The 14711-nt window shown below is 44.8% G+C and overlaps 2 protein-coding genes across 2 annotated transcripts; one reads left to right on the top strand and one right to left on the bottom strand.

Annotated features, from left to right (window-relative positions):
* Nucleotides 1-415: 415 nt before the first annotated feature.
* Nucleotides 416-7191, top strand: LOC119314522 (G-type lectin S-receptor-like serine/threonine-protein kinase At1g11330). Its single transcript, XM_037589230.1, has 10 exons — nt 416-1414; nt 1484-1532; nt 3892-4101; nt 4186-4614; nt 5119-5214; nt 5369-5478; nt 5945-6155; nt 6417-6486; nt 6590-6735; nt 6884-7191. Exons 1-10 carry the CDS (start codon nt 992-994, stop codon nt 7189-7191), a joined length of 2052 nt encoding a protein of 683 aa, XP_037445127.1. The 5' UTR covers nt 416-991.
* Nucleotides 7192-7659: 468 nt separating this feature from the next.
* LOC119318354 lies at nt 7660-13112 on the bottom strand. The gene is made up of 9 exons (XM_037592899.1): nt 12661-13112; nt 11424-11596; nt 11143-11324; nt 10755-11039; nt 10215-10273; nt 10067-10103; nt 9901-9972; nt 8386-8710; nt 7660-8278 (listed from the first exon to the last, which is right to left on the bottom strand). The coding sequence occupies exons 1-9, from the start codon at nt 12779-12781 to the stop codon at nt 7898-7900; spliced, it is 1635 nt and encodes a 544-aa protein (XP_037448796.1). The 5' UTR covers nt 12782-13112; the 3' UTR covers nt 7660-7897.
* Nucleotides 13113-14711: the final 1599 nt, after the last annotated feature.

Here is a 14711-nt window from a genome sequence, read left to right as displayed (position 1 = left end):
GTGTGTGTGTGTGTGTGTGTGTGTGTGTGTGTGTGTGTATAAGTTAGATATGTACTCCCTCCGTCCCAAAATTCTTGTTTTAGATTTGTCCAGATACGGATGTATCTAATACTTCATATCTCTCAGTTTACAGGGCATGCGCGTACCCCTAGGTCGTCAATTTAACCAACCTTATACAAGTCATATATTACAAAAAATATATCAATATAAACTTCAGATGTTCTATTTTTAAACCGTATAATTTTTGTGTTATATAGTTTACATTAGGGTGATAAAATTGATAACCTAGGTATACGCGCAGGACTTGTAAACTGAAACGAAGGATACCAAAACATGACTTGATACATCCGTATTTAGACAATCTAAGACGAGAATTTTGGGACGGAGGGAGTATTTTGTAAGCCAGTGGACAAGATAATTATAGTTATCTAGTTTCCTACTCCCTCAATTCCATAATTCTTGTCGTGGGTTTAGTTCAAATTTGGACTGAAACCATGACAAGAATTATGAAACGGGGGGAGTAAATATTTGCAATATCTAACTTGTTGTATTAGTATGATTTCATGTTCGTTTCTTTTGCAGCTTCGCCATCCTAAGATTTTTTTCAAGCTCGGGCACTGCATATGGTCTAGGTCAACCCTCCTGTCTTTATCTATTAGTCTCGTTGATTTCAGACTTTGACACCCTACATTCATGTTTTCTCCTTCCAAGCGTGTTTGACACTCTCCTGTCTTTATCTATCAGTAGTCTCATAAATTTCAGACTTTGAGACCCTCCATTCATTTCCCCCCTTCCTAAGAGATAATAAGAGCACGGTTTCTGTTGGAAGGACAGAAAATTCCGGCGAGTGTTTGTCTATCCAATCCCAAGCTGATATGCGTGCTACATTATCCACTCACTGCAGTGGAATTGCTCCGAACAGCAATACACCTCAGCTATATCTGTGTGCTATTTTCTTCCCTAGACACAAAAGGTGTAAGGAGACAGCACAATGAATGTGCACCATATTCCCATCTTCTTCCTCCTACTCTTGAGTTCGTTCTGCAAATCCGATGATCAGCTCACACGGGCAAAACCGCTCACCCACGGCGACACACTCATCTCCAAGAGCGGGAACTTTGCTCTCGGCTTCTTCTCCACAACCAGCTCCAACAAGAGTTTTTACCTTGGCATATGGTACCACAGCATCCCTGGCCCACGCACCGTTGTGTGGGTCGCCAATCGAGACAACGCAATCACCACCCCTTCATCTACGATGCTCTCCATCACCACCAGTTCTGATCTGGTGTTGTCTGACTCCAAAGGCCACGCTATTTGGAGGGCTACAAGCAGTATCACCACAGGAGGGGCGGAAGCTTACGCTTTGCTACTCAACTCAGGGAATTTCGTCCTCCGATTGCCAAACTCCACGGACGTGTGGCAGAGCTTTGATCACCCGACGGACACACTACTTCCAACGATGAAACTTTTATTGAGCTACAAGGCCCATGCCGTCGAGCGGCTCATTGCTTGGAAGGGTCCGGACCAAAGTTTTAGATAGCGCGCTAAGCCTCTTAGCGTCGGCCTGACCAAGAGCTATGAAACGCTATAGCGCAGCTATAGCGTGCTAAGCCCCATTTAGCGTTTCAGTATAAATCAATAAAAAATGAAAAAATAAACATAGAATCAGTCATCAACTTGACATATATATACTTGAAAATGGACATATATCAACTACCATACAGTCAAGTTAATAGAAAAATGATACTGTATTATGTAGTTCCTACCATACTCATGCAAACAGCCACATAACATAGTATTATGTAGTTCCTACCATACATAATAAGGACATATATCAGGAGATGGTTCAATTCATTACATAACAGAGCAAAGTTTGGCATAGCAACTAGCAACATACCACCAGCACACTTTGAATAACAAAAATGGTACATAAACAACATGAGATGGTCCTGAAGAGTACATAAACAACATACCAACTGCCAATGCTTCTTGTTCACATCTGGAAGAGTGCAATACTTCCACGCAGGGTCATCCGAATCAACTTGAGGGAGTGCAGGTGCTGCTACTGAGGCAGTGCTTGAGCCACCAACACCTATGCAGATTAAGGCAATCCAAAGTACGTGATAGAAAAATGTACATCAGTAGCAAATAAACTTTCAATGTATCTGTATTCTGTATATAACTGAAAACTTCAGCAGATTCCTATAGTAGTACAAGCATCCACAAGAAGAGATAACAAAGGATAGATGAGCTTACCTGCTGACGGGATTTGCTGGCTCATGGTCGCCTGGTGGACACCGTCGCCGCGGGGTGCTCCGTCGCCTTGTGGATGCGGTCGTCGCCGTCAGCAGAGGAAGTGGCCAGGAGGGAGCAGCCGAGAGGAAACGTCCGGGAGCTGCGTCGCCTGGTGGAAGGAATACCCCGTCGCTGGGAGGGAGTGGCGAGGAAGGTCAGTCGCCGGAGTGGCAGCTCGAGGCCGTCGCCATGGTTGGTCGTTGGTCGGCCGCCGCCATGGTTCCTGTTTGAGATGAGGACGGGAGTGGGGATAGGGTTTCGCTCGAGAGGAGGGTTGGGGGCATAGTATTCGCTATTGGTAGGCTTGGGCTTTAGCCCGCGTAGCGATTTCATTTTGGGCCGAAAATTTTAGGTCAGAGACGCGGGACGCTAACGCTAGAGGCCCAATTTTCAGCGCTAAATGACATCTAGCGCGCTATTAGCACGCTAACTCTTGTATGTGAAATCGAGCTTCGCGTAGCGCACCACAGTCAGGATGCGTGTAGCGCCGCTATAGCGCGCTATCTAAAACTTTGGTCCGGACACTACTAGGAAAACGGCTATAGATGAAATGGACACTAATGGCGCATCACGTGTGTGGTGCGCCATTAGAATATAGCAATGGCGCACCACATACAGGTACGCCACCTGGTGTGCGATGCGCCATTAGAAGTTTTGAAAAAAAACAAAATTTGTTACTAATGGCGCACCGTGGGTGTGGTGCGCCATTACTAGTTGACATAGTAATGGCGCACCACACCCACGATGCGCCATTAGAAGTTTTGAAAAAAAAGAAAAAAAAATTTGTTAGTAATGGCGCACCAGTGGACAGTGCGCCATTACTAGTTTTTAACTAGTAATGGCGCATTGTCCACTGGTGCGCCATTACTAAGTTTTTTTCAAAAAAAATTCAAAAAAAAATTCAAATTTTTTTATATTTTTTTTCAAAACTAGTAATGGCGCACCGTGGGTGTGGTGCGCCATTACTAGTTTAACTACCAATGGCGCACCACCCCACGGTGCGTCATTACTAGTTTGCCCGGCTTCCACCGAATGCACCCCCCTCCCCCCTGACCGCTTTTTCAGTTTTAAAAAAATAAAAAAATGATAAAAATGTCAAAAAAATAAAAGAAAATAAGTTTGCCATGTGATATGTGGTCTAGTTGTTGGGAAAATTTACAAATATAAATTTCGACTTTATTTGCAAAATCTATCTGGAAATTTGTAAAATGGGCATAACTTTTGCATACGAACTCGGATTAAAAAGTTTTATATATGAAAAATCATCTACTCGAAAAGTTATATCTGAATTTAACAGGGGGCCGCTAAACATTTTTAAAATCCCCAAAAACCTAACACAAAAAAAGTTACGGGGCTTTTAAGATCTAGAGGCAAAAAAATTCAAAAAAAAAAGGTTTTGAAATTGTTACTAATGGCGCATTTCTGTGTGGTGCGTCATTAATATACCAAATACTAATGGCGCACTGTGGGTCTGGTGCGCCATTAGAATACCAGATTCTAATGGCGTGATGCTAGTGGCGCACCAGTAGTACGCCATTAGTAGCGAAAATAGATGCGCCACTAGCAGCCCTTTTTCTAATAGTGGGATGACCCGTCCTCTGGGGATTTTCTCATGCGGTGGCGACCCTAGCTCGCCGACCCTTCAGAGGCTAATATGGCATGGGACCACGCCATATTCTCGCAGCAATTTGGTTAATGGCGTGTCGGTGTCCGGCGGCACATACCTCAGCAACGCCAGCTCCATTGTGTATGAAACAAACATCAAGCTGGGCGATGAGTTCTACTATATGTTCACTGTCTCTGATGGTTTACCGTTCACGCGTTTGACGCTTGACTACACAGGCGCGCTGAAGTCTCTAAATTGGAACAGACACTCCTCATCATGGACAGTCCTGTTTGAGAGGCCCAAAGCTGCTTGCGACGTCTATGCCTCATGTGGCCCATTCAGCTATTGCGACCTCACTAGTACTGTCCCGGCATGCAAATGCTTCGATGGGTTTGAGCCTGACAGTCTTAACTTTTCAAGCGGTTGTCGGCGAACAGAGGACCTGAATTGTGGCAAGCAAAGTCAGTTCATAACTTTGTCTGGGATGAAGGTCCCTGACAAGTTCTTACATTTAAAGAACAGAAGCTTCGATGAGTGTGCCGCCGAGTGCAGCAACAACTGCTCATGTACGGCGTATGCTTACGCCAATTTGAGCAGTGGTGGTGCTAACGATGACCCGACAAGGTGCTTGGTTTGGACAAGGGAGCTTATCGACACAGGAAAGTCGACTAACTCTGGCGAGAACCTGTACCTTCGCCTTGCTGAGTCTCCTGGTATGCACTGTCCCATTGCCTTGTGAATAGCTAAAAATTTACAACTTCCTCATCTAAATTGTCATATTTTTGCGAACCGAAAGGGAGTAAGAATGTAAGATGGTCGATGGATTTGATAAAAAAAACAGAACATTCCTTCCTTTTAACATCATCTTACAAATACAAAAGATATGTTTCCCAATTACTAAGGTAAGCCATACAACTTCCCCTCTTCACTTTCAAGTGCGTTGAGAATTGTTTTCAGTCCATGTTGTAGCAATTATCCAATAGAGAGAGTTACTATTTTTCTCGCATTGACAATGGCCAAACAATTATTGAGTTTTGGAATAAGCATATTGCAAGATCAAATACTTTTCTAGGTGATCAGATCTTTGATTTACCACAAGCACTGATAGTTCAGGCACTGAAATTACCATAGTATACGTACTTAATTAGCTTGACAGATCCGACATGGTATGGTTGTGCAAGTGAGTCCTGAACTTCTGGTTGGTTGCATTTCTACAGTTGACAACAGCAGTCCACTAAAGGTTTTACTCCCGATTATAGCATTACTGTTGTTGCTGACATGCATTGTCCTCATCTGGACTTACAAATTCAGAGGTAAGATGTCCTCTCTTTTTTGACATATTGTATGAACATTAATGCAAGAGTTAAGGAAAAAAATGGATGTCTTTACCAGCAGGAAAATGGCGAAGGAAGGAAAACCAGAAGAAACTAATGCGAGAATACTTTAGCACATCCGATGAACTCGAAGGCAAAAGTACAGAATTTCCATTTATTAGCTACAAAGAGATCCTTTCAGCAACAAATTTCTTCGCTGATTCAAACTTGCTTGGACGGGGAGATTTTGGCAAAGTTTACAAGGTAATATAAAGTGCTATTTACAGTAGTTTTGGGTTAAAAATGAAACATGCCTAATTTACCCTTCAACAGTTGTCTATCTAACTCTAGAAAAGAGCTTTGAGTCTCAAATCATGATCGGGATGATGTGCCATATATGGGGAGAAGTTGAGAACTTCCGCATTTAGTTGTTGTTGTTCTGACTGAAGCCTTTTGCTTCCCCAGTTGTTAATACATCTCAAAATGGATGCCAAGCAACTTATTTAGTTGTTGTTGTTGTTTACTTGGCATCCATATATGGGGAGAAGTTGAGAACTTATGCATTTAGTCCATGTCCAAAATTGGCGTGCTTTAAAATGAGTTGCCCATTTGCACTAGTTTTGATATTTTAGGGTATACAAGGAGAATACTTCATTGTGTGAAAGGCATTGTGCAGTTGAAAAAGTTAGCTTCCAAGTGTTACTCGACTAAAAAATATGCGCTCTTATAGGGCACAATGGAAGGTGGATATGAGGTTGCTGTGAAAAGGCTTAGTCAGGGTTCTGGTCAAGGTATTGTGGAGTTCAAAAATGAAGTAGTTCTAATTGCGAAACTGCAGCACAAAAACCTAGTCAGACTTCATGGGTGTTGCATTCAGGAAGATGAGAAGTTACTGATCTATGAATACTTACCTAACAAAAGTTTGGATGCCTTCCTTTTTGGTACGTTTTAGTATGTTGACCTTATGTTGCTTAATTCTTACATTAGCCGGAGTTATACTCATGATGGCTAGATTTGTTTCATATTTGATCAAGATGTTGCACAAAAACACATGCTTGACTGGTCGACACGGTTCAAAATAGTTAAAGGAATAGCAAGAGGTCTTCTTTATCTCCATCAAGATTCAAGATTAACAATAATTCACAGAGATCTCAAAGCAAGCAACATCTTGTTGGACGCAGAAATGACTCCCAAAATTTCAGATTTTGGTATGGCACGAATATTTGGTGCAAACCAGAATCATGCAAACACTACTAGGGTTGTCGGGACATAGTAAGTAACTAGTGAATTAACAAATCCTTAACATTGTACTCTCCATGGCTTAATACAATTTAGTTCATACATTCCTTTCTGACTTGTTGAATGTCTTAAATAGTGGTTACATGTCACCTGAATATGCGATGGGAGGTGCATTTTCTGTTAAAACAGACACATATAGCTTTGGTGTTCTTCTCTTGGAGATTGTTAGTGGCCTGAAGATCAGTTCACTTGAGCTCAAAACAAATTTTTGCAGCCTTATATAACCCCACCCCCCACCCCCCAACCCCACACACACTGCAAGGGCCCCAACCTCATAAACTACTACTCCCTCCGTCCCAAAATAAAACTAAGACACTTATTTTGGGATGGAGGGAGTACTTGTTAACTTCATCGTCACTTCATTTTCTTGGTCAGGCGTGGAGACTATGGGAAGTTGGAGAAGCAACTGAACTAGTGGACTCTTCTATTGTCGTTAATTGCTCACTTCATGAAGTTCTACGGTGTGTTCATATCGGACTCTTGTGTGTTCAAGACCATCCCAACGATAGGCCACTAATGTCATCGGTTATGCTTATGCTGGAGAATGGAAACACGCTTCTTCCAACTCCAAAGCAACCCGCCTATTTTGCTCTAAGTAATCGTGAAGGTCAAGAAGCAACAGATAACATGGAGAACTCTATAAATGCAATTAGCATCACAGCCTTGGAGGGTCGTTAAATGTTGTATAACTTTGTGTGTGCATATATTAGTATACTCTCCTTGTGAACTAAACTTTGCATAAGCCGATTGTGTAGAATACTCGATGTAATTTTTATTATATTTGTGGTGCTTTGTACTACTTCTTAAGTACCTGAGTGTTTTTTGGCAAAAAAAAGTGATGGCCTTCCTTCAGGAGTTGCAAGTGGTCTAGAATTGGTACAGGAGAAAGAAACCAAAGCTGCAGAGAGCCAGGGACCAAGAAGAACTCAGGGGCGACCTCTGAACTTGATGAGTAACTCAGCTCGATCAGGCAAGCATGGGGCCTAAGTTATCGGGACTTTGAAGAGCACAAGCGATGAACGCCGGGCGCATGGTTCAATAGCTCACCCTGAGATCATTTGTGCGCCATCGAATCGAACTTTGTGCAATTAGCTACCTCGTTTGATCTAAATCCCAACGCCAAAGTGAGTGATCACAGACTGTACATCACAAACTGAAGGAGAAGCAGAGCAGAGTCTACAGCAATCCTTCATTCCTAGTAGATCACAAATTGTACATCAACCGAGCAGGAACACAAACAAATACTAGCAAGCATCAGATTCACAAAAACGACGAAAGAATCAATCAACAGGCAGCAATCAAGTCAACCACACAGCGGTCCTCTACTCTCTACACTCACTGACGCCATCCATGGCGATCGAACGCATGAAACGGCCGTCGCTGATCAGGTGTTCCCGCCCATCGGTGCCGGCTTGTCGCCTCGGTGCGCCTTGTTGTATGCCCGGTGGCGCCGCTCCCTGGCGTAGATCACCCAGAAGATGAGGGACAGCATCACGGCCGACGACACCAGCACCAGCCCGATGTACACCCACCTGCTGTACCGCTCCAGCCCCGGGCAGTAGTTCTGGCTGATGTTGCTGAAGGTGTCGCGCACGAAGGTGCAGTCCTGCAGCTGCACCAGGAACGGCCCATACTGGTACAGCCCCAGGCTCACATTCAGGCCCGCCGCCATCTGCCCGAAGATCCGAGGGGTCAGCCGGCCCACTGTTGTGCAGACCTCAGTCCCTGACACCACCCTCGTCTGGCACTCGAAGCTCCTGAAGACCTGCATTCAGCGGCACGGGCAGACAAACCATTACCAGTGTTGTTCAGAGTTTCACCAAAATGATGTGATCTCAAAGTGCAACTGGCAGCCACAAACTATTCGATTACCTGGGTTGCATTGTCCAAGGTGACCTCTCCGCGGGCGCAGGTGCGCTTGCTCAGATTGGGTCCAAACGGGTTGCAGAGTGTGGGTATCAGTGGCCCTGACTGGTTGTAGTAAAAGGGAGTGGCCGCCGGAGGAAAGTTTCGGTTTGACACATTGGAGAGCACCTGGTTCACCAGATTCACTAGTTGTGATGTGACTTCCTTGGTTCGTGTCAGGGTCTCGTTCGCCGTAGCCGGTTCAACACAGGGGATAATGTCATCCAGAGCAGTGTGTTCTGTTGGATGAGCGACCCACTCGTCCATTGAAACACAGGTGTCACCAACAACACTGTCATGACAGAAAAGGTGACAAATAGACAGAATAAGACAACTCGTTCATCATAGCATAAGAGTCGTTATCACAAAGTAAGCAAGCACTAGAGCACCAGTGAATGGACCAAAACAAACATACCATGTAACAGTACCTACTTAGTAGTACAGAAAACACGAAATCTTGTTCTACATGCATGAAGCTACATCAAATGCCCCATTTTTTCGCAGTTTTTACCGAGAGTTACATGTTTTCAAACATGATTCTGTACAGGTTTTGCAACAGAAAGGAACAACTTGAAACAAAGCTACTCCCTCCGTTCCTAAATATAAGATGTTTTGGAAGTTCAAAGGGGGGGTATAAAAGATGTTCACAGAATATATGTTCCCATGCCAGAGATATCACCAGGGGCCAAAGTCAGTGGTCCATGTAGCAAAGGAAAAATAATTGTAATTAACTCGACACATAACTTCAAAACAAAATAAAGTACACCATAGCAACCAGCTATCGCTACTATCACTAAATGGATTTTGTTCTCAAACTAACCCCTTCCGACTTCGTAGATCCCAGTTTATCCTAAAAGAGAGGAATGATGATGATGGTAGACAGATGGGTTTACGGTCTGTACTTGTCAATGGTGAGTGCTGACAGCATGGATTTGAAGGAACCAGAGAACACAGTACAAAAGTGAGTGGAGTAAGAACAAAGAAATTATTTGGTAGTTGGGGCTTCAGAGTCCAATTAACCAGCAATAACAAGGAAAAACGCCAGGATGAAAATATATTGTCATTTTCGATGCATATAGTTGCAAGATAGATATAGACTGTTGATGATTTGATGCAGGTGCTACATCATGTGCTGTCACAACATGCCCCAACCATGATCTGGCCTTACACTGAAATAGGCATGGCACCAAAACCAAATAATGGGCACTAATCTGTAAAAGACTCTTTAACTTCACAATATAACTATATATTAGCTGGCTATCTACCATTTGATTACAAAGATTAGTTAAACCTGGCTGTAGCTTACGTAGAAACTTATAGAAACACTTCAAACAACAGTTCTTTGTGCACATTAACACTAACAAAAACTTCTACTGAGTGTTCTTCTATATGCATATTAACACTTCATAAAAAAAATGTGCATATTAATACTACAGAAATTTTTTACTGAGTGCGAAGATTGCAAAAGGGTGGAGTACATACTTGTGCAGAAGAAGGAATACACCACACAGGATAAAGGTCCCGGTGACTAGTATCCATCCAACAACCACCAAACTGCATAAAAATTGAATAAATGAGCAATATGCATGGTTTATCACAAAGAAAGGGGAATTCAAGCATGTTAGCATAAACAAAGGTCTGAACTTACATGTTGACAAGGAATTGCAGCCCGAGGATGGATAACACTGGTAAAATCAAACCATCAGCATGTTAGCATAAAATGGACTTAGTTTTGTTCAGAAATGCATACAGTTACATTCATTTTTTAACCAATGTAAAAAATCATAAGCACTTACGGAAGCCAATAAATGCCAGAAGAAGCATTACTGCTGCAATGATAATCAAAGCTAGCCGCCTGAAATGAAATTTGTCAATCATGTGCATGATAACCAGCCCCTGTCATATTGCATCATTAATTAAGAGGAAATTGTGATGACAAGGAAAAATGATACTTACACTTACTTACTTACATACTTACGAAACCTTTTATCCCAAACAAGTTGGGGTAGGCTAGATATGAAACCCTTTCACGAGGACTTCCCAGGAGGTCACCCATCCTAGTACTACTCTCGCCCAAATGGGTTTCATACCCAAAAGACTGGCTAGTTTTTACGTTGGCTCGCCAAGCCTATCACAACCCTTAGATATGAAACCCTTTCACGAGGACTTCCTAGGAGGTCACCCATCCTAGTACTATTCTCGCTCAAATGGGTTTCATACCTATGGGACTGGCTAGTTTTTACGTTGGCTCGCCAAGCCTATCACAACCCTCCTCCTTTACCCGGGCTTGGGACCGGCTATGCCTAGAAGACATATGCTAGAAAAATGATACTTACACTTGATTCAGCAATTTTTGGATCTTCACAGAATTTTCAGATGTTCTAGTAGAAAGATCGGTAGCTGATGTGTTCAATTTTGCCTGAATTTCATTGATCTCACCCATCACATTTGGAGGAAGTAAGAACTGTCCTATGTCAACCTTCTTTGCAGCGGATAGACTATCCGAGAGGTTCCTAAGGTTTTCAACAGTGAAATCCGCCTGGTCGACGACGAAATCCAAGGTGGTCGTTGTGCTTGCATGGAATTTGCCCTGGCCAACATACAGCACAACACTTCCAGCACTGGTAGCATTGACGGGATGGAACTAGTTTAGCAAACGCAATTCAAAAATATGCCGATGCAAGAAACATGGAACAACCCGGCTTTACAAGTGTGAGTACTTACATTGCCGCGCAAGTGAATAATATCAGGAGTATCAGTGAAAGGGCATATGCTATTCTGGAGTAGTTGTAACTGTGGTGCGGGCAGCAGCAATGGTGGCAGGAAATCCCCAGCATAAGAAGGAAGAACAGCACAAACCACAGCAAGGCCACGACGAACAAGGGATACGCTGTGTATCCAACAGACTGAAACAAAAGAATCAGGGGACAATAATATTGTTACTATCCAAGCAACAGACCTAAGCAGATAACAGAGATGCACGCTTAGTTTTCAAACAGACTTACAGCCCAGTAGTGAACTTCGCTGATATTCCAACCTCCTTCATATCTGTTGAACGCATTCAGAGGGTCCTTTCGAAATGTTCGATGTTCCGCCAACACAAAGGAGCTGTTGGTAGTGACATTTATGTCAGCAGGAGCTTCAGCAACTGATCTTCTCACCACCAAGCCATGCGTATCTGATTTTTTCCAATGAGAGTTTCTTGTTACAACCAGGAAACATAGGTAAATCACATGATAATATTACTATATCCCAGCACATAGGCATACTCCATGCTGGTGTGATAATATATACTCCCTCTGTAACTTTTTAGAAGACGTTTTTAGAGTCCATGAAACTGTCAAAAATCGTCTTAAATTAAGTTACAGAATAACTTGAACAAAAAAGGAAGCTGTGGGTGCAGATCTTCAAATTACCAAACAGACTTGAAACTCACAGATCGAAGCTAGAAGAAATTTTGTGGGGAATTAAGCCTCATATAATGGAGAACTATACTACTAAATGATTGGGAAAACAACTCCAGGAACATTAGTACATCACTCGGATGCCTGAAGGCAACCTACTGAAAACCACCTGTGGATAAAGCAAGAGTGGAGATGGGGATGAGTCACGCATCCAAAGGGACGGAAGACTGGACCAGAAATGAGAAATCCATTTGAGGTACGGAAAGAATTTGAGAGCGGCATTCCTGAAACCCAGCTACAGGAACTTGGAAAAAATGTCTCGCTAAAAAGAGGATGAAATAATTGGTGTGCCGTCACAAGAACGCAGGAGACCGAAATTCGTGAGGCTGCCAAGATGCCAACACCATTCTGAAAATCTTCATACTGAAAATAGGCAGCGGCGTGACATAAACATATTAGCAAAATTCAGATATTTTTCTATTTTTTACAGAGAGATACAGATTCATCGAGAGCAAGAGCCTGAATCCAGAAATCAAGACGTCGGTAGCACAACACGTGATTCTTTTTTCAGATAAAAATTGAGGGGAGAAAAAGAAGAGGACAAGAAACAGATGCGCGGAAACCTGAGGACCACAGAGCAGTAAAAAAATTGGGGGCCGAGTATTTCCGCATCAACAATCCGACTTGGTAGAATAATAATGCCCGGAAATCGCACAGAGATATTCTAACGAACACGCATGACAAAAGCAACCGCTACTCGCGCATGAATCGTCAACACGGCCAGCAATCTCCGCGACAAATCAGGCAACGGAAACAAGAAACAACGGGGAGAAGTAACCTTGGCCGGAGTGGAGCGCCCGGTGGGGCTCGCGGGGAGCGCGGTGCGTCCCGGCGGCGCAGAAGGAGAGCGCGACGAGGAGCAGCAGCGCGACGCGCACGAGGCGCGCGGGCAATGCCATGGCAGAGCCGAGCAGGTCACCCTCCTCCGTCCTCCCTCTGCCGCCAAGCAAGATCGATTCGGCACACACGGAGAGGAGATGGGAACAAGGGGAGGGCTTCAGGCGGAACAAGAAAGGGACGGGCTTTGCGATGAAGACAGACAGGGGGAGATTTATCCGGCCTCGCCTCGCTGTTCTTCTTCGCGGTTTCGGGTGCGATTCCGATGGATTTCTCGTGGAAATGGGAGGGAGCGGGGTTAAAGATGGGGGATTTGGCTTTTGCGGCAGACAGGGAGAGACTCTCCTCCTCCTCTTCCTCACTCCTGGGCCGCCGCATATGTGGTGGTCTGTGGCTCGGCGTGTGTCACTGCGGCGCGTCTTGTGTTCTTCCCAAACTGCCCACGGGGAACTGTTCGGTGACTGTTGGGATGGGGAAGTTACCGTCGTGCCCCTCGGTTGTCAAGGCACAGTGAGAACGCACGGACGCGAGCATGTTATTTGGTTAACAAATAAGTAAAAATTGGTGTGGGAGTAAGGCATCTCCAATGCTAACCCCCAAATCAGAAGTCATGTCCGTACATGGACCGGTAGAGACCAGTCCGTAGATACTGATAATACGAGAGGTTCTCAACCATCCAAGTGTAGAAGCAAATGTCTAGAGACATTTCGAACGGAATTTAATGAATTTAATGAAAATAAACAAATTTAATGCAAAATTACACGAACCAGACGAATCTCATTGAAATTTTGATAGTGTTTACATAATAACGGATGATTTACATCTAAAACGGAGCACAAACATTATATTTTCTATATATTTGGACTAAGTGGTATTTTAACCTATTCTAAATGACTGCATGCGCATGTTCCCCATGTCTGATAGCGCGACGGCTGGCCATGATCCCCAGAAAATGATAAGCGGCTAATTGGGCGACGATGATAAGCACGTCAAGCTTAACTTCAACGGGAGGGGAGGAGTGGTGGCCTTCGTGGGACCCAAACGCTAGCGGCCTCCCATGTTCTATTCTTCCTCGTTGTCGACGGCGCCCGCTGACGTGTCGGCTTCGTCGTGGTGGTGGCAGGGCGCGGCTGACGCGGAGCTGGCGACGTCATCCTCGTCCTTGTCGTAAACTTCATTCGCTGCCTCGTCGATCTCCTTGATGGCGGCTTCTATCTCCGCCTAAAGGACGCGGTGCCGCCGGTGCTCATGGCAGATGTCGTGGGCGGAGCGGTAGGATAGGAGGAGCGCCTCCTGGTCGTCCACATTCACGTCCACTGCAATGCCCCTGCCGGTGGCGAGTTAATCCTCTGCGGTCGGTGCTCGTCAAGGAGGCAGAGGTTCTAGGCCTAGTCGGTTTGGGCCTACTGGAACGCGGCCTCCCGCTCTTCCAACACAATGTCGGTGTAGCGAGATCTTGTGCCTCGCCCATGGTGATGCCGGCATGGGCCGACGATGACAGTGGCGCCAGCTCATTGTTCGTAGCCTCATCCATTGGCCAGTCTGCATCGCTGGCCTCCGGAGAGCTCGTCCGTCTACCTGCTTGCCAACTGGTTGCAATGGCGATGATCTCCTTCTGCTTGGACTGGAGCTTGTCCCACAGGGATTTGGAGGTCGAGGAGGCCATGGCGGGTGTGGTGCCGAAAGGAGATAGGGAGCGGAGGAGGTTGGATGTGGTTGTTGACAGGCCTGCAATTTAAATAGCGGGTGGATGGCAGGCCAAGCGGCAAGATGGTTAATGGTGGGCAACATACAGACGAAGGAGTAGCGTCGGAGTAGGTTCCTTGGCAACTGCGCATGTTTAATGGAGGGAAACGAACTGGCGGATGTCGTTTGAACGCACTAGGAAGTGGCGCGCGGTGATACTCTCGATGCGCCACTTCAGTGACCGAGCGGCGTGGGAGGTCGCGTCCGCTTTGGGCCTGAATGCGGCGTTGATGCTCTAGAGCGACA

The sequence above is a fragment of the Triticum dicoccoides genome, chromosome 6A (assembly GCF_002162155.2).
Source record: "Triticum dicoccoides isolate Atlit2015 ecotype Zavitan chromosome 6A, WEW_v2.0, whole genome shotgun sequence".
In the NCBI taxonomy this organism is placed as follows: Eukaryota; Viridiplantae; Streptophyta; class Magnoliopsida; order Poales; family Poaceae; genus Triticum; species Triticum dicoccoides.
The sequence above is the reverse complement of the archived record's forward strand: the minus strand, read 5'-3'. Positions and strand labels throughout refer to the sequence as shown.

Bases quoted from the DNA above. Each gene is read 5' to 3' on its own strand.
- LOC119318354 (XM_037592899.1), bottom strand. From the start codon at position 12,781: ATGGCATTGCCCGCGCGCCTCGTGCGCGTCGCGCTGCTGCTCCTCGTC. The intron at 11,597-12,660 runs GTTACTTCTCCC...GGAAAAAATCAG, and splicing joins GGCGCTCCACTCCGGCCAAG to ATACGCATGGCTTGGTGGTG. The intron at 10,274-10,754 runs GTAAGTATCATT...ATTTCATTTCAG, and splicing joins CAAAAATTGCTGAATCAAGT to GCGGCTAGCTTTGATTATCA.
- LOC119314522 (XM_037589230.1), top strand. From the start codon at position 992: ATGAATGTGCACCATATTCCCATCTTCTTCCTCCTACTCTTGAGTTCG. The intron at 5,479-5,944 runs GTAATATAAAGT...GCGCTCTTATAG, and splicing joins ATTTTGGCAAAGTTTACAAG to GGCACAATGGAAGGTGGATA. The intron at 6,156-6,416 runs GTACGTTTTAGT...CCAAAATTTCAG, and splicing joins TTTGGATGCCTTCCTTTTTG to ATTTTGGTATGGCACGAATA.